Source organism: Oncorhynchus gorbuscha, linkage group LG11 (genome assembly GCF_021184085.1).
Source record: "Oncorhynchus gorbuscha isolate QuinsamMale2020 ecotype Even-year linkage group LG11, OgorEven_v1.0, whole genome shotgun sequence".
In the NCBI taxonomy this organism is placed as follows: Eukaryota; Metazoa; Chordata; class Actinopteri; order Salmoniformes; family Salmonidae; genus Oncorhynchus; species Oncorhynchus gorbuscha.
The window spans coordinates 21255989-21277230 of NC_060183.1; the positions used below are offsets into that span (position 1 = coordinate 21255989).

Here is a 21242-nt window from a genome sequence, read left to right on the forward strand (position 1 = left end):
CAGTTGTAATAGACTAACTGACCCAGATTAACATGTGGTAATCCCTAGATTAGCCTTTATCAGGATCTCCAAGACCACTTGTGTTTATTTTTGTCTCGTATGATTCTCATAACTATTGGAGCATGCATGACTATTGGCACTGACTTTTACAAATGTCTACCCACATATTCATATATTCAAAAAGGATCAATGCAGAGGATTTCCTCAACCAAGAAGGTTGGTCCATTTACTTTGAGCTTTTTGGACCAATCACGTGAAATCAATAACAAAACACTTGCCATTGGCTAATACAATATTTTAAACATCATTTATTTTTGATATGGTCAAAGAGGCCTTAGAACAGAACATGAGTAGTAATCAAAATAATGAACAAAAGGAACAAAAACATGTTTTCTCCAAGAGTTGCTCTCAAGCGTTGTTGTAGCGGTTCATGTTGTACTGTACATTGTATGACCTCCAGGTCAGAGGCAGACCTTAAATCTGCAGACATGACCTCCCAGTAGCCATAGTGCTGCCGACATCCTTCCCCTCCCCCGCGGGCGTGAATCGTCTAGACCTAAGCAGTCTCCTCTGCCTTGGGGGGGCTCTCCCCTGGGGTCCCGTTGGTACTGCCTGCGGGAGCCTGCTGTTTGAGGTACTGCTGGAGTATCAATGAGAGGTGGGCGGGGTGGCGCTGCAACATTGAGGCTGTCTGCGAGGTCAGCATGGTCAGGCCACTCACCAGCTCTCCCTGGACCAAGGTCACTGACGGCAGCTTGGCATAGTTCAACACCCCCTGCCGACTCAGCAATATCTTCTCTATACAGGCCCCTGAAACAGTGGGAGGAGAAGTAAGGGATTACACAATTGCTTGTATGATAGTAGCTTTACTGAAGTCAGGGAATAACATTTTGCTATACTGAGAGTGGGACCACCAGATTGCATTGAAAAAGTATTTACTTACCCAATAATACCATCTGGGGGCTGGTCCTCAAACTCAAAAGCATTTCCTTCACCTTTGGCTCTTTACTAACAAATAGAACTGTCTGGCCGATGAATAGAGGCCCCATGTTAATGTAAGGGCTGTCTGCCAGGTAGGACCTCATCACCTGTGGTTAAACAAGATTTTTAAAAACATCATTAACATCTTTCAAGATGCAATAGGCGATACAATTTGCGTCATAGTTACAATATGACCTGGTTGGGGATAAACTTGATTTTGATGCCATGCTTGTGGAGCCTGTGCTTGAGAAGCAGCATGTCCTCTGAATTGGTGGCGTTGTTTTGGATCACAGCGATCATCTTACAGTCCTGGAACATGGTCTGCAAATCCTTCTTCAAGAGCAACACCAGGCCACTTTCCTGTGAATATGCAGAATTCATAAATCAGCCATCATCTCGATACCAAGCCAGCTCACACCACTACTATTCCTATCCGGCTGCTGGGTGGAGGAGCTCTCCTTTCAGCACTAAACAAATATACATGTGTTTCTGAAAAAACAGCTCCAGTACACACACTGACATTGACGGGTTGCTTGTGCTTGTTTTCGAGTTATAAATACATGCACTGGACTTCACTGACCTCCTGAACTGGTTTGACACGGGGGGTCAGAGCCCCGGGGGGAGCTGCAGGTTTGGGTGGAATGTATTCTGTGATAGCCATCAGCTTCTGTTTGAGGATGTGCATGGGCTTCCTGTGACGCGTGACTGCCTTAGAGCCATGCCTGACACTCTGTGTCAGAGGAAGCCATCCTGTAGACACACGTTACATTAACAATGGGTTTATAAAGAAGGACTGAAAATAATAAATGTTTCTATGCAGACATTAAAACCTGATAATTATTTTATTCCATGCAATGCATTTAACTTGTGTGTGCATACATTCCAATAATACAGTATAATGTGTAAGTGATTCAATACAACCAGTCTTTTACAACCCATCTTTCTGTCAATGTGACTATCCTTGCACAATGATGGTCTTAGCTCAGGTTTGACATCAAAGATAGGATGAATTGCAGCAGGGCTATGCAACAGATTTGCACTTATAGTGTACAGATCATTCTGTACATCAAGCTCTCTGTTATAGCCTTTCACCCAAGAGCAAAAGCATGAAGTTGCAAGGTTTGAGTCCTGGTGTATGTTGAATGGCTGCTGCTGTTGTTGCAATGTTCTGCTTGTTACAATGTAGCCATGCAATTGCTACAATGTAACTAGCTTATTCTAATGTAGTAATGTACTACTTGCTACAATGGAGCAACTTACAATGTAGCTAAATAATGAAGCCTAGCGCGCTAGGAAGTGACAGAGTTAGCCCTAATTTTAGTCATATTCAAGGTTAGCTGTGCGCTGTGTACTACAACCGAGAACATGGGCTCGTGCTCCAACATGACTTGACATGTAGCTGTATTTATAACGCTTTTACAAAAGCGAGGTACGTTACCCTGTTTTGGTAAAAGCCTGCCGCACAAGGTCGCCGCCATCTTTGTCAGGAAGCGTTGGAATGGGGGGCGTGCATCATACGTCAGACACCGATTACAGTTCCTACGTTCAAAACAACTGGGAACTCGGAAAAACATACGAGGTCAAATCATGACGTCTTCATTTTCAGGTCGGAGCTCTAGAAATGCCCCGAGCTACTTGACAACTCAAATTGAGTTTTCCCAGTCAGAGCTAGTCCCAGTTGTTTTGAACGCACTGAAGTCGGAGATTTCCGAGTTCCCAGTTGTTCTGAACGCGGAAAGTAGTGTCGGTAGTTCGGCACTTTCAATGCCGCGATCAAAACAATTAAAAGAACCACAAGACAACAATGAACACGTAAAAAACATGAAGTCAGTGATCTTCATGTCGGAAAGTCGGAGCTCAAGAGACAGATGCCCAAGTTTCAGAATTCTGGGTAGATTTTTCCCATACGGATATCGTTTGTTTCCCCCAGATTCCCAGTTGTCATGAACGGACTGAAGTCGGAGGTTTCCGATCCCAGTTGTTTTGAACGCGGCAGTTGTTAAAATCATCTTACATTTTGCATTAAGTTGAACATGTATGCCTTTGAAGTGGTAATTGTACTATCTGTGAAATTACGGATAAATGCGAAGACAGTGTAAAATATTCCGATTGATTTTCATTTGTATTTGTCGATAAAGTAAAAATAATAATAATAATAATAACAGAGAAAGAGGCGAAGCAACAGGGTTGACTCCGCCACGAAAATAAGACCACGAAGTAAAGGAATTTTTCAATGAGCGTGTCGAATTTGGTCAACAAAATATGTAATTGCTATTTAAAGCTTATTTGATCGAATAGACGTTCGTAGTGGCTATGTGATTAAGAATGCAGTGGTATAAGTGAACGCACGTGGCATTTCGTTAAAAAACTACTTTATATCGGAGTTGTGCATTCAGATCGCTTGAATGTTTGCTACTTTGCGGAACGGTTTGTACTGAACGACACATTTCCTCAAAACGTTTTTGAACAATTTTTGAGGTACGTTTGCTCCATTTAGACATTCTGTGTCATTATAGCGTCTGTGACCGTTTGTACAGGGCCGTTGTGGCTAGAACCCATAGTGGTTACAACCCCAGGTGACTACTTTAAAATGGTGGAAGTCTTCAATGGCGCTGCGCATGCTAAAACGTCATTTTGGCCACTAGAGGCCTCTGTCCTTCTGTATGCTCCTGTTTGGTGGGTGTGGCTTGAAGCAATGAGGACGTAATTAAAGGGGAGTGGCCATGATGACAGCGTTCTAAAACAACAACTCAACCTCTCCCCGTTTGTCATCTGGACGTTCAGTACAGCGCCATTTCCATTCAATTGAACGCAGTCCTGTTGTTCACACGCGTATCTGCTCTCTCTCGTTGGCTCGAATGGTCCCACCTGATCTAGCCTTCTCCCACCTGACATATTTGAAGACATGTAATTCCGTTGTTAGAGCGGTCACTCGACTATCTTGACAATATATTAAAACGTCTTTGAGCGAATGTTTGCATAATATTTTACGTAAAACAGCGAGCGTGGTTACGTCAGCGTCTGCGTGTTTGTTGTAAAGCATGAGGCGCATGCTCGGTTGCAATACGTTGAAGAATATAGGTAGTATATAAGTAGGTAAATACTTTTAATCCCCAGGTTTCTTTGATAGCTTGCTGTCGAGCCTTATTTTATCAGTCACTTTGCACGAAACCTACCAGTGATTCTACAGACATGGATCTCAGTGACATGCGAAAAAAATACAAAGGAGACGAAGAGGTGAGAATTGACGAGTTTGAGTCCTTAGCTTTTTGGCTATGACACAAGTTACCTCGCCGTTCTAATTTGGTGAATGGCTATAAAGATGTCAATGGCAGGTGCAAACACATGCATATTCCAGAGGCACAACAATGTCTAGCCAGTGTGCTTGCATTGTTTCAATTGTGTATTAATGACCTGTTTTGTCATGTAAATTACGTTGACGACCCCAACATTTTCATTGCATCAAGTATTCAATGTACTTTAGTCATACGTTCAATCTGCTCACTTCGCTTATGTCCAGCGTCTTGTGATCTTATGAAGGGGCTTCTCTCCCCCAAACAGCTCCTCCACTGGCAAAGGGAACATAAGGGCCCCTATTATATATCATGGGCCCAATCAGGTGGTTGCAACATGACAGAGCGTGTTGTAGAACAGATAGATAGTGTAGTCCTATAGAAGAGGTTTGTGGCACCTCTAGTCATATCATATTAATCATCTACTACGTTTTGACGTTTCATCTCACTGCGTAGCCTACACCCCAGCAATTGGAGTGATCAGAACTTCCGTGAAGATGTCATAATAAACATGGGCCGTTGAGCACGTTGAGTTCCCTAAATGCTTATGACTTCAATGTAATGTGCATTTTGATGATATAAAAGCCTCGATCTTAACTTGTTTTAGTGCTTTGAAGAGAATCATCTTGTTTCTCTGGACCCCATCAAGCAGTTTGGAGATTGGTTTGATCAAGCCACAAAGTGTCCTGAAATCGGAGAGCCCAATGCAATGTGCATCGCCACATCCACCAGGTGAGTACCCCCATAAGTAGTCCCTCAAGCACAATGCTTGCTTCTTAAACTAGATTGTAACACATTTTCTATCAATCTGTCTGTTTCTTCATAAAGAGATGGACGTCCATCTGCTCGAATGGTCTTGTTAAAAGGCTACAGTGAAGAAGGCTTCCGGTTCTTTACCAACTACGAGAGCCGGAAAGGTGGTGAGCTGGTTAGTGCCTACTACTGTCACTAGGCAGGCATCTTCCTCCCTTTCCTCTCAAGTGCATGTGTAGCACATGGATGTGCGAAACTTACTCCTCAGCCTGAAGTGTCCCCACTTGCGCCAGTGATTAGCTAGCTTTTCACGTGACGCCAACTGGTAAGATGCTTATTGAGGTCGTGCATGCTAGCAAGGCAGGGGTCCTGGGTTTGAGCCTCGGTGTGAGCCGATTCAGGGGGAAGTGATACTTGCTAAGTAAACAGCGTGATGTCCTGTGCACCTGCACCACTAGATTATGTCGTACTACTTCTGTTTTCCGATTTTTACATCTGATATTTTCATATCCCTTCCTGTAGGAGAGCAACCCTTATGCATGTCTGTGCTTTTACTGGGAGCCTATCAACAGGCAGGTATGTGCTTCATTTTACCTCTTAAAATGTAGCATACTTGTTAACCCATTGTTTCAATATCTTCAAATGTCTTTGATTTGGTATGATGAATATGTTATGATTTGGTTTTTGAACGAATTAAAGGGCAATTCCATCACTTCAACCTAATTTCATTATCTCCAGCACAATACCAGTGTCTACATATGTGAAGATGGGTGGATTTCTATGTTTGGTAAAAAAAAATTAAAAAGAAGTTCAAAAGTTTTACCTGATGACATCATCAAAATGTAAAACATTTTTAAAAACAGTGATTTTTAAACTCTATGAGATGTGTGGTGATGTGGAGAGAAATAAAAGACCCTCCCTTTGGCTAGAAACTCATTGCAGGTTAATCCTAGCCCATAATGTCACAGAGAAGTGTTATTTTTTTTAATATTTATTGTCTTTTTAACCACAGATCATAGAAATGTGCCGGTTTCTCATGTAGACACTCGGCTGGTGCTGGAGGTAACAAATATGGGGTTGAAAAGTGGTGGAATTTCCCTTTAACTAATGTAGGATGACACTGAATTTTCTGTACAGTTAGTTGGCGCTCACTTGAGAATGTGTGTGTGCAGGTCCGTATCGAGGGCAACGTGGAGAGAATCCCCTACCAGAGCTCCTGTGACTACTTCCACTCCCGGCCCAAGAGTAGCCAGATCGGGGCCGTTGTGAGCAGACAAAGCACTGCAGTCCCTGACAGAAATGTGAGGACCACCAATGTATTATAGAGATCCACCGTTGGACTAATTGCCAAAATGAGGGAAATTAATGAAAATATGTGAAATCTGCCGGTTTTATTTCACTTTGCAGTACCTGAGACAGAAAAATGCAGAGCTGAAGGAAAAGTACAAGGACACAGATGTCCCCATGCCCGACTACTGGTTAGTATATTAAATCACCAAAGCGGTGCACTAAGTTGTCTATCATGTAATCTCAGTTAACCCAGAATTAAAATCTGAGAAATTTGGTCAGATGCTATCCACGAGAGATGATCTGGTCAGATGCTATCCACGAGAGATGATCTGGTCAGATGCTATCCACGAGAGATGATCTATCACGTAAGCCTGTTCTTGTTTTTGCACATTGTTCCTCTATCTTCCAACAGGGGAGGCTATATCGTCAAGCCTTACTTGATAGAGTTCTGGCAGGGTCAGACCAACAGGCTACATGACCGCATCGTCTTCACGAGGCTGAAAAATGGAGAGAGTGTTCTAGAAGAGTATGAACATAATGCTGAGGCGGGCTGGGTCTACCAGAGGCTATCCCCATGAGGTCGGTTACATTAGGGGAAATGGACTAAAGGCGAGGCTGGAGATTGGGCCTAGAGTACAACTCACTCATGATGTAATCATCGTCAACCAAATTACATGAGTGATGAACCAAATGATGTTGGAATAACTACATGCTATATATGTGTGTCTTTAAAAAGGCAAATTATGGCTTGTTTTCTCCAATTGTTCTTGTTTAATAACAAATCAAAGAGTGATTTATTTTTATATATATATATATATATTCCCCTCTGGATGGTTAGGAGGCCTGATTGCCTGTTGTCTCCAGGACAACAATGGGAAATGATCAACGTGATGTGACTATACGGTCTAGCATGTAACCTGTGACGCAAGGTTTCACGAATCTCAATATGCTGTATGGCATACTTTACATTCCTTGATGCTTGATGTGCAAAGTCTGTCTTGTAGAGTAGTCAATGTTAGATAATTATTGACAGTTAACCGGTTATCAAATGAAAATGCATTTCCTCGACCTCCACAACCCCCGGAAACTCTGTACTTATAAAAAGCGCAATCTCCAGTAGTGTCTATCTGTTATTTAACATTTGTACCGGAGTTCCACTGTATTGGATGTCATGTTCTGTCTAACAGCTAATATGTCTTCTGAAGGCCCAAATCCACAGCAGTTTCTCTGTCATGTAATACAGATGGCTTATTAGGCTGTAGTCTCCGTGTTGAATTTGTTATGGATTGATTGTCATGTCTGTGGCTCAAACTGCCTTTTTAATATAGGTAAATTAAGATTAGAAGAGTTGGCGCGAGTTCAATTGTGCCAAGGTAAGTCAGTGTATAAAGTCAGTCATGTCTGAGAATGAGCTTGGTTGTTCTCTTGATTTTCTTGGTGTGTGAAGACCTCTGCATTCGCAACAGTTGAAATGGCACATGCGAATTGTGATCGACTGAATAAATGTGAAAATGTTTTAATCTGCAAGTGAGTACTCCGTGCTTTTTCTGGCCAAAAGATGTCAGTGTTAGTGGTTAAGGGTGCTGTACTGCAGCGCCAGCTGTGCCATCAGAGACTCTGGGTTCGCGCCCAGGCTCTGTCGTAACCGGCCGCGACTGGGAGGTACGTGGGGCGACGCACAATTTGCCTAGCGTCACCCGGGTTAGGGAGGGGTTGGCCGGTAGGGATATCCTTGTCTCATCGCGCGCGTCAGCGACTCCTATGGCGGGCCGGGTGCAGTGCGCGCTAACCAAGGTTGCCAGGTGCACGGTGTTTCCTCCGACACATTGGTGCGGCTGGTGTCCGGGTTGGATGCGAGCTGTGTTAAGAAGCAGTGCGGCTTGGTTGGGTTGTGTATCGGAGGACGCATGACTTTCAACCTTCGTCTCTCCCGAGCCCGTACGGGAGTTGTAGCGACGAGACAAGATAGTAGCTACTAAAAACAATTGGATACCACAAAATTGGGGAGAAAACGGGGTAAAATAAAAAAAAGCTACATTTGACCTACCACTAAGTATATTGCCATACACCTTGACTGACATTTCGATGTTTTTCAATCAACTTTATTTCATGCAGATCTTTTTAGCGTGTCAGATGAAACAGAACTGTATATAAATAAAATAATCACTGGATCACATTATACTCTGACTTGTTCTTATGGGTAGACATGCCCTTTTCTGTGATCACTTCAATACCATGTATCCCTCACATCTCCTTTCTGACTCCATTTGCCCAAGCCTCGCCACCAACCGGACTCCGATGAAGTGACAAACTGGACGATAAATCCCTGATGGAGGGCCCAGTTTACACATTCTTACATCACCATGTCGTAAACTAGACTACTTCATATCATTACAGGTCATTAAATATACAAAATATGTGGAACTAACATTTATAACAGATGAAGTTTTGCAGCTAAACATTTTCCATAATTGATTTATCTTATACTACAGTGAAAAATTCCCTCCACATTACTGGTCATGAGTCCTTGTAAAGACACAGGCAACATATTGCCATATTCTTGGAAATGTTCAGTGTTGTCCAAGTGCAGTGAGCTCAGGAATGAGCTGGTGAAAAATACCTTCCATTCTAATATGTTTGCATCAATGAACCTTGAACAGTGTTGTGGATGTGCATGATAATTCAGCTGGTTACAGTATTATCTGTGTACTTAGGTGTGGAGCCCACCTTGGAAGTATATATATGTTTTGTACCAATAAGATTATGGATGTGTTGGTGTCGTGAATGGTGTGGCTGTCTGTAATGCATGACCAAAAAAATAGCCTAAAAAGCATGCACCTGGTTATGTGCTATTTCTCTGCCCTGTGGTTCTCATCCCTGAGACTGTGTTCAGAGAACAGCATGGGGTTCTCAGCCAGTGTGGCACGGATCTTCTTCTTCTCCTTGAAGCGACCAGAGTGGGACACCTTAACATGGCGACCTTTAGTGGCCGACTTATCCACTATCTTCTCCAGTCTGGCACTGAATTGGTTGTCCATTGGGTCTGTGGGGAGCTGAGGGCTGTTGTGATGTTCCTTATTATTATTACCATACTCTTGAGGGATCTCATACAGAACTTTTGCCTTAGACTTCGTAGGTGAGAAGGTTAGCTTCCACCAGCTAGGGTCAGCCATGGCACAAACAGAGACTGGAGGGAGGATTGACCTAGGGAGTAAAAGGGCACCCGGTTATGTCAATCAGTAACGTGGGTTTTTGTGAGAGTTACACAGTAAGAGGTTTCAAGTTGAAGTTCAAGAGACACAAGCAGGGGGGGGGATCTTGTGACAATGGTGACATGTTTCTTGTAGTTGATTGCCTGACTAAATTGACTCATTCCTTACATTCCAGGGCAAAAAAAGTGAAAATGATCCAGACCTTTAATATAATAGCATTCATTAGCTGACAATGATAAACTTTTATCTTGAGAGTTAAAAACACACTCCAGCTGTAACACTTGTGAACTTTTCCTGTTGAAAAACACAAGTATACATACAGTAATGTACACACAGTCACACACTTAATGGGGAAATATTTTTTGGAAGCAAAATAGGGTTTTTAAGACAACTGAAAATGTCAAGGAGATGGTCTGATGTAATGTCATTGGCCTCCCCCCCTTGCTTGTGGGAACAATGGAAGAGAAATTGGAACTACGGGTCAAGTGTAAATGCAGTCAAAGTTGACATTTTTGAGGTAATGATACATTTTGGCCATATTGACTGAATATAAAGAAAACGAGCCTGCTTTGAGGTGGCCCCATGGGGCTTAAAAAAAGAAAAGTGAAAACAACCAAGAATTCCATTAGCCTAAAACTTATCTAATTCCTCCCCGTTGTTTAAGATGTTTACGTGAAAGACAGAAAATGTATGTGATTCATGGCAGTCGGGCAAGTTGAGCCTGCTCTCAGAATTGTTTTACTGATAACCAAAATACAAACATTTCCAGTCCTGGCCTTTCTCCCCTATGTGAAGGCAAATGCTTTCCATCACATTTTCCAGGTTGGCTGGTTTACTTCCTGTGTCTATATTCTGTGTACTTATCTTATGAGTGTGTATTTACCAGAGGATTCATGCTGTAAATTGTTCACTCCCCTGTTTTTTTAGTTTTTTTTATTTAACCTGGCAAGCCAGTTAAGAACATATTCTTATTTACAATGACGGCCTACCCCGGCCAAACCCTAACCCGGACGAAGCTTGGCCAATTGTGTGCCGCCCTATGGGACTCCCAATCACAGCTGGTTGTGATACAGCCTGTAATCAAACCAGGGTCTGTAGTGACGCCTTTAGCACTGAGATGCAGTGCCTTAGACCACTGTGCCACTCGGGAGCCCTTGTTAGCAGTATCTATCACATCACAGTGATAAAGACTAATCAAGGAGATGACTCATCTGACATTTGATACAGGCTCTCAGCTAATAAATTAACCGACACATTGAGAGGATCTCGTGTCTCTTCCATGTGATCTGATATCAACTCAGAAAAAACCTTTTGGCTGATGAGAAAGCAACTTGTTTCCTGAATCCACTCTAGATATGACACCAACTCAATACAAACTGCCAGGGGCGCAACTTTCACTGCATTTTTGTCACCACCCCCCCCCCCCCCCCCGCCCCCCCGCCCAGATTTATCATTGAAATGTGATACAAAACAAGGCAACTGTATGCTTTAGGACCATGCGGACGCCTCCGAGTGGTCAGGTAAGCTGTTTGGAGAGTTTATCCAACTTGTATAATTATGTCCCCCCCCACTTCTAAAACCAAAGTTGCGCCCCTGCAAACTGCATCCTTTTCCATTTTGGATTTGCGTGACACAAACCAATGCAAACCAATGGGCGCATAAATGCAAACAAGTAGCAATTACAAGAGCACACATATTGAGCCCAGGTATTGTGATGCTTTGTTATCCACTGTCAGTATGAGGTGTGCCCCAGCTCAGTCACCTGGCAACCTTTTAGCCAACATCCGTTCCAGTTGAAACGTCAGTAGTAATAGACTCACCCTTTTCTGATGATCATTTTAGCATGGTGTTGTAAGATTACAGGCATACCACAAGTCATTTTTTAAATGTGAGCTATTTTGGGTATACCACATTGTGATAAGTTATGGGGTTAATAGATGTATCATGTTATCTAACATTAATAGCATTAAAGCAGGTTATATTCAGGTTTCCTTGAGTTGTTTGGTGCAACATACAATGGAGATGGCAAGAATGAGACAATGCCAAGTTTCCGGGCAACCAAGCAAGTGAATGCCACAGAAACATTCTTGTTACAGTCTATCATAGTCAAAAAATAAAGCAATATATTTATAAGTTGGGTTGGTTCTGTGGGAACTCTCTCTATAGAACATGTTTATTTGCTTAAAATGCCCATATCTATTCTGATATGGCTGTAGTCCACAATTTATCATTTAAATGCAACAAGTAACAGATTAATTTTCATTGCCCTTAGTTTGCCCAACCCCATAGCATGACGTTTACTCCAGCAGTCTTGACAGTACAGCTTGCTGTGGGTTTGATATCACACCCATGTAAATGTACATGTGAATTACATCACTTTCTTATCTGAAGCACTTGGCATTGGCAGAAATAAGAAGAAATAACAATCTAGGTCGGCTCATAGTAACTTCACTTTGTCACTGTCATGTTCAAAGTAATTGTGTAATTTCTTTGATGCAATCCTTGTTCCGAACTAGTTTTACTCTTTGAGTTCATTTGCATTTTCTAATTGCACTTATTTGCGACAGAGTCACAGACACCCAAGAAGCAGATGTGGTTGCTCCCCAAGATGACCTTTTATGGCTTTGTGATGTCTCTAAAAAGGTGCAGTTTACCCTCCTGGCTCAGTGCTGGACTCCTGTTCCCTGCCAACTTCCTGACTAACTATAACATGATGATTTATAGGGGTTGTAAATAGTCAATTAACTGATTATTAACCCTTTATTTTCAATATATATAAATGTTTCAGAAATGGTACCTTAAAGCTCGAATCTGCGGTTGAAAAAGGTGGTTACCCCGCCTCTGTTTAGGTAAAAAGCTGAGGGATGGGCCTGGAGAATGTAACCACTCTCAAATGCATAGACAGAGCTTTGGAATGCGAGAAGAGACCATATAAAAATTATAGTTTTAACCATGTTTTCAAGCTATTCAGTGTATGTTTACATTTATGAGGTTTACAAACCTTAGATTAAAAAAACATTTTGTGTTCTGATGGAGTATGACAGTTGAACTAAGCTCACAAGGCATTTATAAGTTATAAATTAATGATATTATACCCATTGATTCTTGAAGAATATAAGTCCAAGTATGGATGTAGCAACTAGGGATTCTAGCTAATGGCAAGTGTTACCTGAAATAGTTTAACCAGGTTAGATTGATAACTTTGACCATTATTCTACCATCTCTCTGCCATCGTTGATTTGACCTTTACAAAGAGAACTCATATGACTCATTTGGGGGTTCTCAGTAGGTCCTGTTTAATAAGTTACTCTGTGTTCTGCGAAGCTTCAAAGATCACAGTGAAGGAACAGCATGTTCACGCTGAACACTGGGAAATCACTAATTGAGCACAAAGCCTTGATGATACATTGTTTGAGCTTCTGAAAGGTGGGTCCAAGGACGTCTACTGTACTGTGTGCCTGAGCTTCCTTGAACACAGAGCTGGAATGTTGCATCAGTCTTGGGTTTCACTTTGGCTGCCAGGTTTCCTTAGCCTGGTTGCCATCTCTGTTCAGCTATTGCATTCCCACTTCTTGTCACTCCTATCATTTGCCAAAGAGACTGGCCTATGTCTTTGGCAAATGACAGGAGTGGCAAGGAGTGGAATGTTAGCTAAAAATACTGGTAACCAAACTAAGGTTCACTGTTGACCTATAACATAGAGGTTGGGAAGGATGCTCGGAGGGCACACTGATTTCTCACATAGCTGTGGCCCTCGTGTCTCTTCATATTTCATGTTTATCAGTTGTGACCTATCTGGACAATTTGAATCATTATTTTTGCTATGTCAGAAGGGCTGGCACATGGCTTGTACCCAGTTGATTTGGCATTTTTGTTTCCCACCATTGTTTGATTTTTGGGGAGTTTAATTAGACACTATCACCTTGATGCCACGGAAATGTAAAATGTAAGCAAATGTACTGTGTCAGGATATTTAGAATTGTATTACATATAGTGAAATGCACACAATAAGAAACTGTAAAATACATAAAGGCTAAAACACATCCTCTAAAAACATAAACATAACACAAGTAGCACATTGACATTCCAATTATAAACATTCCTATGAGAAATAATGGTCCCTTGATGGATGTACAGTGTGCATGAATGTAATGCTTACCTTGTTGATGGAGAATTGGTCTCTGTCCTGGAGAGGGAGTGGAATTCAGATGTGAAAATGTCCAACCATATCTTAGTGCTCTCCTAGTTAGAGGTTCTGCATTAATTTCTTATACTTTATTATTCTCTCTTTCTCTTCCTGTTCTCTTTTCACATTCACTCAGTTTCTCAGTCCTCCTTATGTTGACACTCAGGTGTTCTGTCACAGGTGCAGTCTCTCTCTCTCTCTTGCTCTCGCTCTTTCTCTCTTGCGCACGCACACACACAAACACACCAGTGGAGGCTGGTGGGAGCAGCTATAGGAGGACGGGCTCATTGTAATGGCTGGAATGGAATCAATGGAACGGAGTCAAACGTGTTTGATGTGCTTGATACCGTTCCATTTATTCCATTACAGCCATTACAATGGGCCCGTCCTCCTATAGCTCCTCCAACCAGCCTCCTCTGACACACACACACACACACACACACACACACACACACACACACACACACACACACACACACACACACACACACACACACACACACACACACACACACACACACACACAAAGACAGCCAAATACAAGCAAGTAAATGTAACAACCATGCGATTTGAAGGGGACTTGTTGTCAGAATGCCCAACCCCTTTCAAGAGTACTGTTAAGTTACTGTCCCACTGGGCACACACTGGTTGAATCAATGCTGTTTCCACGTCATTTCAATGTAATGTGGAATAGATGTTGAATTGACGTCTGTGCTCAGCGGGGTTTTACAGTGAACTTGAGAGGTGTGCAGCTTTCCAGTTGGTTAATGAATGCACTATTACAACCCCTCTCTTACCGCAAAACTGGATCTGTTTCCAAGTGGAATGGAGTGGAAACAACTTCGTTTTAATTGGCCTAAGCCATGTTTTCTCATGGCTATAGTTTCATTGGAATAATATGCTGAAACAAAACACTGACAAGTGACGTGGTAATAATTTGTCTTCACTAATGTGATTGGATCATTGATATCCTTATGTTTGCAACAATGTTTTTCCAGTTTCCATCCCTGGGTCGCTCCTCTTTTCAGTTCGCTGCAGCTAGCGACTGGAACGAGCTGCAAAAAACACTCAAACTGGACCCTTTTATCTCCATCTCTTCATTCAAAGTCTCAATTAGGAACACTCTTATTGACAGTTGAAAAGACCTCAACAAAAAATAAATGTTCATTCAACTTTTGAATTAATAGCCTGTCCACAGAGGAGAAATACAATGTGTCACCATTGCTCAAAGTCAGAGGGGAAATCACAGACAAGGAATTCATTCCCAGGCCTGCTTTGCAAGTTTGAATAACATTCAACATGACTTGGGAAATATTTGCTTACAGTAAACTATGACCATTCTAGGCCACTTGGTGATGTAGATCATGTTTGGGTAGATTCATCAATGCTGGTAGGCTATTAAATAAAAAATTCATTGTTTCATTCCAAAGTCCTGCATTGAGCCCGTGATTGAGCTCTGATTAATATCAGCTCAAGACATAAATTAGACCTGAGGGTACAACGCCCTCTGTTGGTAGACGTCATCCAATCCGGAACTAAAATATGTACCTATTAGAATCCGTCCTAAGTATGGTACAATTCCATTGGTTTATGAAAGTTCTCTTTCCTAACATCACGTTTTTCTATTGGTCCTTCGTCTGGTAACGTGTCGTTTTGGGTGTAAATAGTGGAATAGCGGATTAACTTGAAGAAGTCGCAGAAATATAACTGCAATGTGCCAAGAATAATAAAAAACCAACAATTCCATGAACAGTTGAAGAGGCGATGGAGGTACATGTATGAATATATGTTGTTTTTCTTCAGAACAGTGGTTTGAAGACTGTTCAGCTTGGCCTGCATGGTATCTCGTTACTTCTGCTGAACTGTCGACCAGTAAATATTTTGCTGAATTGCTCTCCATTATCTTGTCCTCGCAGATTAATTCGTGCACGGTAGTGTCAGTAATTTACACGAACCCGCTACTATATATATCTATCCATATATTGATAACAAGCTAACGCATCTAGTTGGCTGTAAATGCTCACAGATTGTCAAAAGCACTCCTTTCCATCCATATGCGGTTGTTTATATCTAGACTTTCACTTTGACCTTTCCTATGGCTGCCACTGTTCACGTGAAAATGTAGGAGCTACAATTCCCCTTTCTTAAATGCAGCTGTTCAAGTAACGTTATTAGGCTAACATTTAACCTCATCTTCTCAACAGAATCTTCAAAATCTTCCTATTGACATACAGACTAGTAAGCTTTTAGGTAAGATTGGACATAGTAATGAATGGGACATTTTTCTACGAGTCTTTGGGTTTCTGTAGCGGTACATTAACCAGCTATCCCCTGTAGACTGGCTGGTGGACCGACGACACTGCAGTCTGAAATGGCAGAGTGCTGTAATGAGCATCCGGGAGAAGATCAACGCTGCGATGCAGGACATGCCAGAGAACGAGGAGATCAAGGAGCTTCTCTCAGGGTCCTGTAAGTCCCTCACTCTCCTGACTGCTCCACAGCGACTATTCAGATAAACGCAGATGTCTGGTACTTGCCATTGACATACCAATATATAATAGTGCTGTCCTTTGTTATTGCAGACATCCACTACTTCCACTGCTTGAGGATAGTGGACATCCTGAGGGGGACAGAGGCCTCTTCCAAAAACATATTTGGCAGATACTCCTCTCAGAGGATGAAGGTGAAGTGACATACAATGTCTGACAGTTGTTTTTGTCATCGTTTATCCCCCAAGTAGCCATCTACAAACCAGTGTTCTCTGTTTTGTTGCTGTAGGACTGGCAAGAAATAGTGTCCCTCTATGAGGCAGACAATGTTTACTTGGGTAAGTATGAGATGAAATAGTGGGCTCATCTATGAGGCAGACAATGTTAACTTGGGTAAGTGTGTGATGAAATGGTGGCCCTCTATCCTGGTCGTGGGGATCCCCAGGGTGTGCAGGCTTTTCAGCTATTCAAGGGTTGAATCATTTTGTAGTTTAGTGGATATTTTTTTTAATTTTTCTCGTAAAACTGGGTTGGGAAAAAGCCTCAGTACCCTGTGGGTCCATGCTCAAGACCGGGATGGAGGAACACTGATGGATGTGTGAACTAAGATTTGAATATAGACTGAGTGTGACTGAGTATTGACTCTTCCCCGTTGTGTGACGCAGCGGAGGTGGCCAGCTTGTTGAGCCGCACTGTGAGCTATGAGGGTCCGGCCCTGAGGAAGCAGGTAGCCAAGGCCCAGCAGCTTCAGCAGGAGTTGAGCCGGAGAGAGACTGAGTGCCAAAGCTCTGCAGCGGACCTGAGGGAGCGCTTCTACGCAGGCTGCAAGCAGTACGGCATCATGGTGAGGACACATAGTGAAACGCTGTGGTATGCATGTGGTGAAAACAGAGGTACAGCATATGCATATGTGTTACGCTGATGCATAGGTACACTGATCCATAACTCAAGGCAAGGGTACAGCGTGATATTCTGTATTTCAAATGGTATACTTTCCCTGTGCCTGGCTGACAAAATTTATTTCTCTCCCAGGGGGAAAATGTGGCTCGGGAGCTACAGGCTCTGGTGAAGGATCTACCAACGACTCTTGTGGAAGTGGGGAGAGACACAGCCAGGCTAGAGGAGGAAATCCAACTTTACACAGCCTTCACAAACTTTCTCTGTGACTGGTGAGTGTGAAATCCCATCTAGGTTCTGTGGAAAACACTGGGCCGGGCTGGGCACGTCTCTTTGAATGGCATCAGTTGTTGAGTAAGAGTGTGTCGTCCTGCCACAGGGATGAGCCAGTGCTGCCCATGCTGACTTTCGCCCAAAAGAGAGGTAACCCCACGTTCTATGAGTGGCGAACTGGAAAAGCACCAGCGGTCATCGAGAGGCCTGTAATGGAGGAGGCGCCCCCTGATACGGTCACAGAGGAAACGGTTTGTTGATCTTACACACTGTCTATCATTACAAGTTGGTCTAAAAGATGACAGTGTCCGGGCTGCATCTTGAAACTAGTGTGAAATACTTTTAGGGCATTTAAAAATATCCTCTTAACTTTAAATTCACATACAATTCATCGTTATAGTAAGACGTCATGCTGACGGTGTCTGTATCACTATGTCCATTCAGATTGACTGGGGTGACCTGGGGTGTGGGACAGGGGCAGAAGGGACACAAGATGTGATCACGGTGGAGGATGGAGGAGTGGACTGGGGCATCAGCCTGGAGCCTGGCTCTGAGGTAAGAGTTAAGAGGACATACATTTTGTTCTTCATAAATTTCTGTATGAACATTTTAGTGTTTGCCATGAATCTTATTTTCTATTTTCTTACTTACTTTCTAATCCTCTTTGTGGCTTGAGGCACATAAGATGCCTTTTATCTCTCCATGTGTTTTTTACCTCCATAGGGCACAGATGCAGGTGTCATTGATTGGGGAGAGAGTGAAACCCCTATAGAAATTGAGATCTTAGATATGGGCACGGACTGTGAGTATTCTTACCTTTTTATAACTGTAGCTGTAGACAAAAAAAAAGTTTAATCTATTCTACTGCGCAATGCATCTTCCGCATGGTAGCAGCACATTAAGAATGTGAAATGTGACTGTAAACTATGGCCGTGTGACCAGGTCCTGAGGGTGTGGCCAGGGGGGAGGATGCTCTGTCAATATTGGAGACCCCACAGACCCGCAGCCAGTACATCGATGAGCTGATGGAGGTAGGTAACCATCCGGCTCTAATGCACAACTCTATTGAAAGATTTTGACAAGCCAGTCTCAATGTAATTGTGCATTTATCAGATTATGCTTTGAAATGCGTGGTATTGAAGTGCGTAGTATTACCTTTTTCCGTTTTAAGATTGCAATGTACATGGCGAGTTGGTCTTAGCGCACCATTGTTTACTGACTGGAGATGAGAGCACAGACTGAGCCAGTGTGGTTGTGTGTTGGGCAGTTGGAGGTATTCCTGACCCAGCGGCAGAGTGAGATGGGAGAGGAGGGCAATGTGGTGGCCATGTGTCAGTTCCAGCTGGCCCCCTCCATCATCCAGGGGCAGACCTGCCAGCGCATCCAGGAGATGCTGGCTGAGGTGCGCCACCTGCTGGAACGGCTGACCAACCTACGGATGCAGCACCTCTTCATGATCCAGGCCTCGCCACGGTGAGTCTTCGCCACAACGCTACAACTGTCAGCTTCATCAGTAGCATACCACCCTGCTTTACCAGCAGCATACCACTGCTGGCTTGCTTCTGAAGCTAAGCAGGGTTGGTCCTGGTCAGTTCCTGGATGGGAGACTAGATTCTGCTGGAAGTGGTGTTAGAGGGCCAGTAGGAGGCACTCTTTCCTCTGGTCTAAAAAAAATATCCCAATGATTGGCCTGTGTAGTCTTTCGGATGGGACATACATTTTTTATTTATTTTACTAGGCAAGTCAGTTAAGAACAAATTCTTATTTTCAATGACTGCCTAGGAACAGTGGGTTAACTGCCTGTTCAGGGGCAGAACGACAGATTTTGTACCTTGTCAGCTCAGGGATTTGAACTTGCAACCTTTCGGTTACTAGTCCAACGCTCTAACCACTAGGCTACCCTGCCACCCCGTTAAACGGGTGTCCTGACTTTCTGAGGTCATTAAAGATCCCATGGCACTTATCGTAAGAGTAGGGGTGTTAACCCCGGTGTCCTGGCTAAATTCCCAATCTGGCATTCAAACCATCACGGTCACCTAATAATCCCCAGTTTACAATTGGCTCATTCATCCCCTCCTCTCCCCTGTAACTATTCCCCAGGTCGCTGCTGCAAATGAGAACGTGTTCTCAGTCAACTTACCTGGTAAAATAACAGATAAATAAAAAAGTAATCTCTATCATCTTCTCAGACCTTTACAACAACCAGTATTGCCATTAGCTGGTTCCTTGTAAAGGGTATTCAGGGGAACTCCCCATGCTGAGGCGGTGTGTGTGTCCCAGGTACGTGGAGCGTGTCTCGGAGGTCCTGAGGCAGAAGCTGAAGCAGGCAGACATCCTCGTGCTGAAGCGGGCCACACTGGCCGAAAAGAGACAGGAAGCTCTGGAAGAGCAGGCCACCCTGGAGCCCCGCATCGACCTCCTGGCTCAGCGCACCCACCAACTCCACAAACTGGTACTGTCCATCTGTCTCTCTCTCGTATGTCTCTGTCTGGTAGATTACAATGACGACGGGCAAGTGTGGGACCCACCTGACCTGTGAATTGTGTTGTGTTTTACAGATCGAAGCGGACATTTCAAAACGCTACAACAACCGGCCTGTCAACCTCATGGGAGTCAATGTGTAGCTGTTGTAGTTCACCCAGATTTGTGTAATCGCCATAGCTCCCTAGAAAAAAAATAATGTTTGATTTGATGTAAAGGTGTGTTGTTATGAATACTTTTTTCATTATCTGCTGTAAACAACTCTTCAAATAATATACTGACATTGTTGTACCTGTTTTTAAACCGCTCCTAATGTTGCTAGGCAAGATAGATAGTAGATGTGAAACAGAAATAAGAACACTCTGGAGTATACACATTCTGCACTTGAATGAGATGCACAATGTCAACTCCCCCTACCGTTACACAATTCTTGATCTAAACCTCAGCTTTCTCCTTGAGCTCTTTGTTACTGCAACCTAAGATTCTAACATGTTGTGATCTCCTTTTCACCCCTGGGCAGCTAGCTGCATAATCACACTCCCAAAACTCATGACGATCGCAAGATTGAGAGGCTAATGGCCAGTATCATTGAATCTCAACAGATGGATAAAGGGGAGGGAGAGGAGGGTAGATGTCCTTAGAGGGGTTTCTTTTGATATCACACAGACAACGAACACCACTTATGGATAACGCTGAGGCTGAGTCAGTATTGTTGAAATGATCTGCACTGTATCCCAATATCGATGCATGTTGTTGTCATGCAAATACCCTAGATGGTGGTGATAAGCAGTGTGTACAGTTCCCCAGAAAAATCCAATGGAGACGAGAATGTAACATTTATCAAACCAATCCCACATTAGAACAATATCTCAATTTCATGGAAATATGTTAAAGTTTCTCGTTAGTTAGTCAAGTTTGATTATTTTATAGAAATCCATTTTAATCAGCCTCCACAACAATGTTAAGGACCCTGGGACTGCACACCTCCCGCTGCAACTGGATGCTGGACTTCCTGACGGGCTGCCCGCAGGTGATGCCGGTAGGAAATAACATATCCTCCACGTGGCCATGCACGACTCCAACCCCATTAAGTTTGCTTACGACACGACGGTGGTAGGCCTGGTCACAGACAACAATGAAACAGCCTATAGGGAGGAGGTCAAAGACCTGGCAGTGTGGTGCCAGGACAACAACCTCAATGTCAGAAAGACAAAGGAGCTGATCATGTACTACAGGAAACGGAGGGTTGAGCACGCCCCATTCGAAACGACAGGGCTGTAGTGGAGCGGGACGATCGCTTCAAGTTCACTGAAGTTCTATCATGATCCACACACACCAACACAGTTGTGAAGAGGGCACAACAACGCCTCTTCCTCCTCTGGAGGCT

At 43.2% G+C, this 21242-nt stretch overlaps 4 protein-coding genes across 5 annotated transcripts; 2 read left to right on the forward strand and 2 right to left on the reverse strand.

The window, feature by feature from the left end:
* Positions 1-285: 285 nt before the first annotated feature.
* Positions 286-2635, reverse strand: mrpl10 (mitochondrial ribosomal protein L10). Its single transcript, XM_046368866.1, has 5 exons — positions 2420-2635; positions 1562-1731; positions 1177-1341; positions 944-1088; positions 286-810 (listed from the first exon to the last, which is right to left on the reverse strand). Exons 1-5 carry the CDS (start codon positions 2553-2555, stop codon positions 557-559), a joined length of 870 nt encoding a protein of 289 aa, XP_046224822.1. The 5' UTR covers positions 2556-2635; the 3' UTR covers positions 286-556.
* A 993-nt stretch (positions 2636-3628) lies between these two features.
* Positions 3629-7841, forward strand: pnpo (pyridoxamine 5'-phosphate oxidase). Of its 2 annotated transcripts, none has more exons than XM_046368868.1 (7): positions 3629-4218; positions 4927-5006; positions 5103-5202; positions 5550-5603; positions 6200-6328; positions 6435-6505; positions 6730-7841. In XM_046368868.1, the coding sequence occupies exons 1-7, from the start codon at positions 4174-4176 to the stop codon at positions 6893-6895; spliced, it is 645 nt and encodes a 214-aa protein (XP_046224824.1). In that variant the 5' UTR covers positions 3629-4173; the 3' UTR covers positions 6896-7841. The 2 variants fall into 2 exon arrangements, with proteins under 2 accessions (XP_046224824.1, XP_046224823.1); XM_046368867.1 differs by having other exon boundaries at positions 3654-4218; positions 4882-5006.
* Positions 7842-8403: 562 nt separating this feature from the next.
* Positions 8404-13919, reverse strand: LOC124048264 (proline-rich protein 15-like protein B). The gene is made up of 2 exons (XM_046368869.1): positions 13689-13919; positions 8404-9521 (listed from the first exon to the last, which is right to left on the reverse strand). Exon 2 carries the CDS (start codon positions 9488-9490, stop codon positions 9167-9169), a length of 324 nt encoding a protein of 107 aa, XP_046224825.1. The 5' UTR covers positions 9491-9521; positions 13689-13919; the 3' UTR covers positions 8404-9166.
* A 1408-nt stretch (positions 13920-15327) lies between these two features.
* Positions 15328-20130, forward strand: cdk5rap3 (CDK5 regulatory subunit associated protein 3). Its single transcript, XM_046367889.1, has 14 exons — positions 15328-15485; positions 15920-15965; positions 16053-16184; positions 16298-16398; positions 16494-16542; positions 16870-17048; positions 17237-17373; positions 17481-17625; positions 17819-17929; positions 18098-18176; positions 18317-18405; positions 18642-18847; positions 19655-19826; positions 19933-20130. The coding sequence occupies exons 1-14, from the start codon at positions 15480-15482 to the stop codon at positions 19996-19998; spliced, it is 1518 nt and encodes a 505-aa protein (XP_046223845.1). The 5' UTR covers positions 15328-15479; the 3' UTR covers positions 19999-20130.
* Positions 20131-21242: the final 1112 nt, after the last annotated feature.

Coding starts and splice junctions, on each gene's coding strand:
- mrpl10 (XM_046368866.1), bottom strand. CDS start 2,555: ATGTTTTTCCGAGTTCCCAGTTGTTTTGAACGTAGGAACTGTAATCGG. Junction 1,732..2,419: donor CAGGCTTTTACCAAAACAGG/GTAACGTACCTC, acceptor GTGTGTCTACAG/GATGGCTTCCTCTGACACAG. Junction 1,342..1,561: donor GTGTCAAACCAGTTCAGGAG/GTCAGTGAAGTC, acceptor GCATATTCACAG/GAAAGTGGCCTGGTGTTGCT.
- cdk5rap3 (XM_046367889.1), top strand. Junction 16,543..16,869: donor GGCAGACAATGTTTACTTGG/GTAAGTATGAGA, acceptor TGTGTGACGCAG/CGGAGGTGGCCAGCTTGTTG. Junction 17,930..18,097: donor GCCTGGAGCCTGGCTCTGAG/GTAAGAGTTAAG, acceptor TTACCTCCATAG/GGCACAGATGCAGGTGTCAT.
- LOC124048264 (XM_046368869.1), bottom strand. CDS start 9,490: ATGGCTGACCCTAGCTGGTGGAAGCTAACCTTCTCACCTACGAAGTCT.
- pnpo (XM_046368867.1), top strand. CDS start 4,174: ATGGATCTCAGTGACATGCGAAAAAAATACAAAGGAGACGAAGAG. Junction 5,007..5,102: donor TGCATCGCCACATCCACCAG/GTGAGTACCCCC, acceptor TTCTTCATAAAG/AGATGGACGTCCATCTGCTC. Junction 5,203..5,549: donor GCCGGAAAGGTGGTGAGCTG/GTTAGTGCCTAC, acceptor CCCTTCCTGTAG/GAGAGCAACCCTTATGCATG.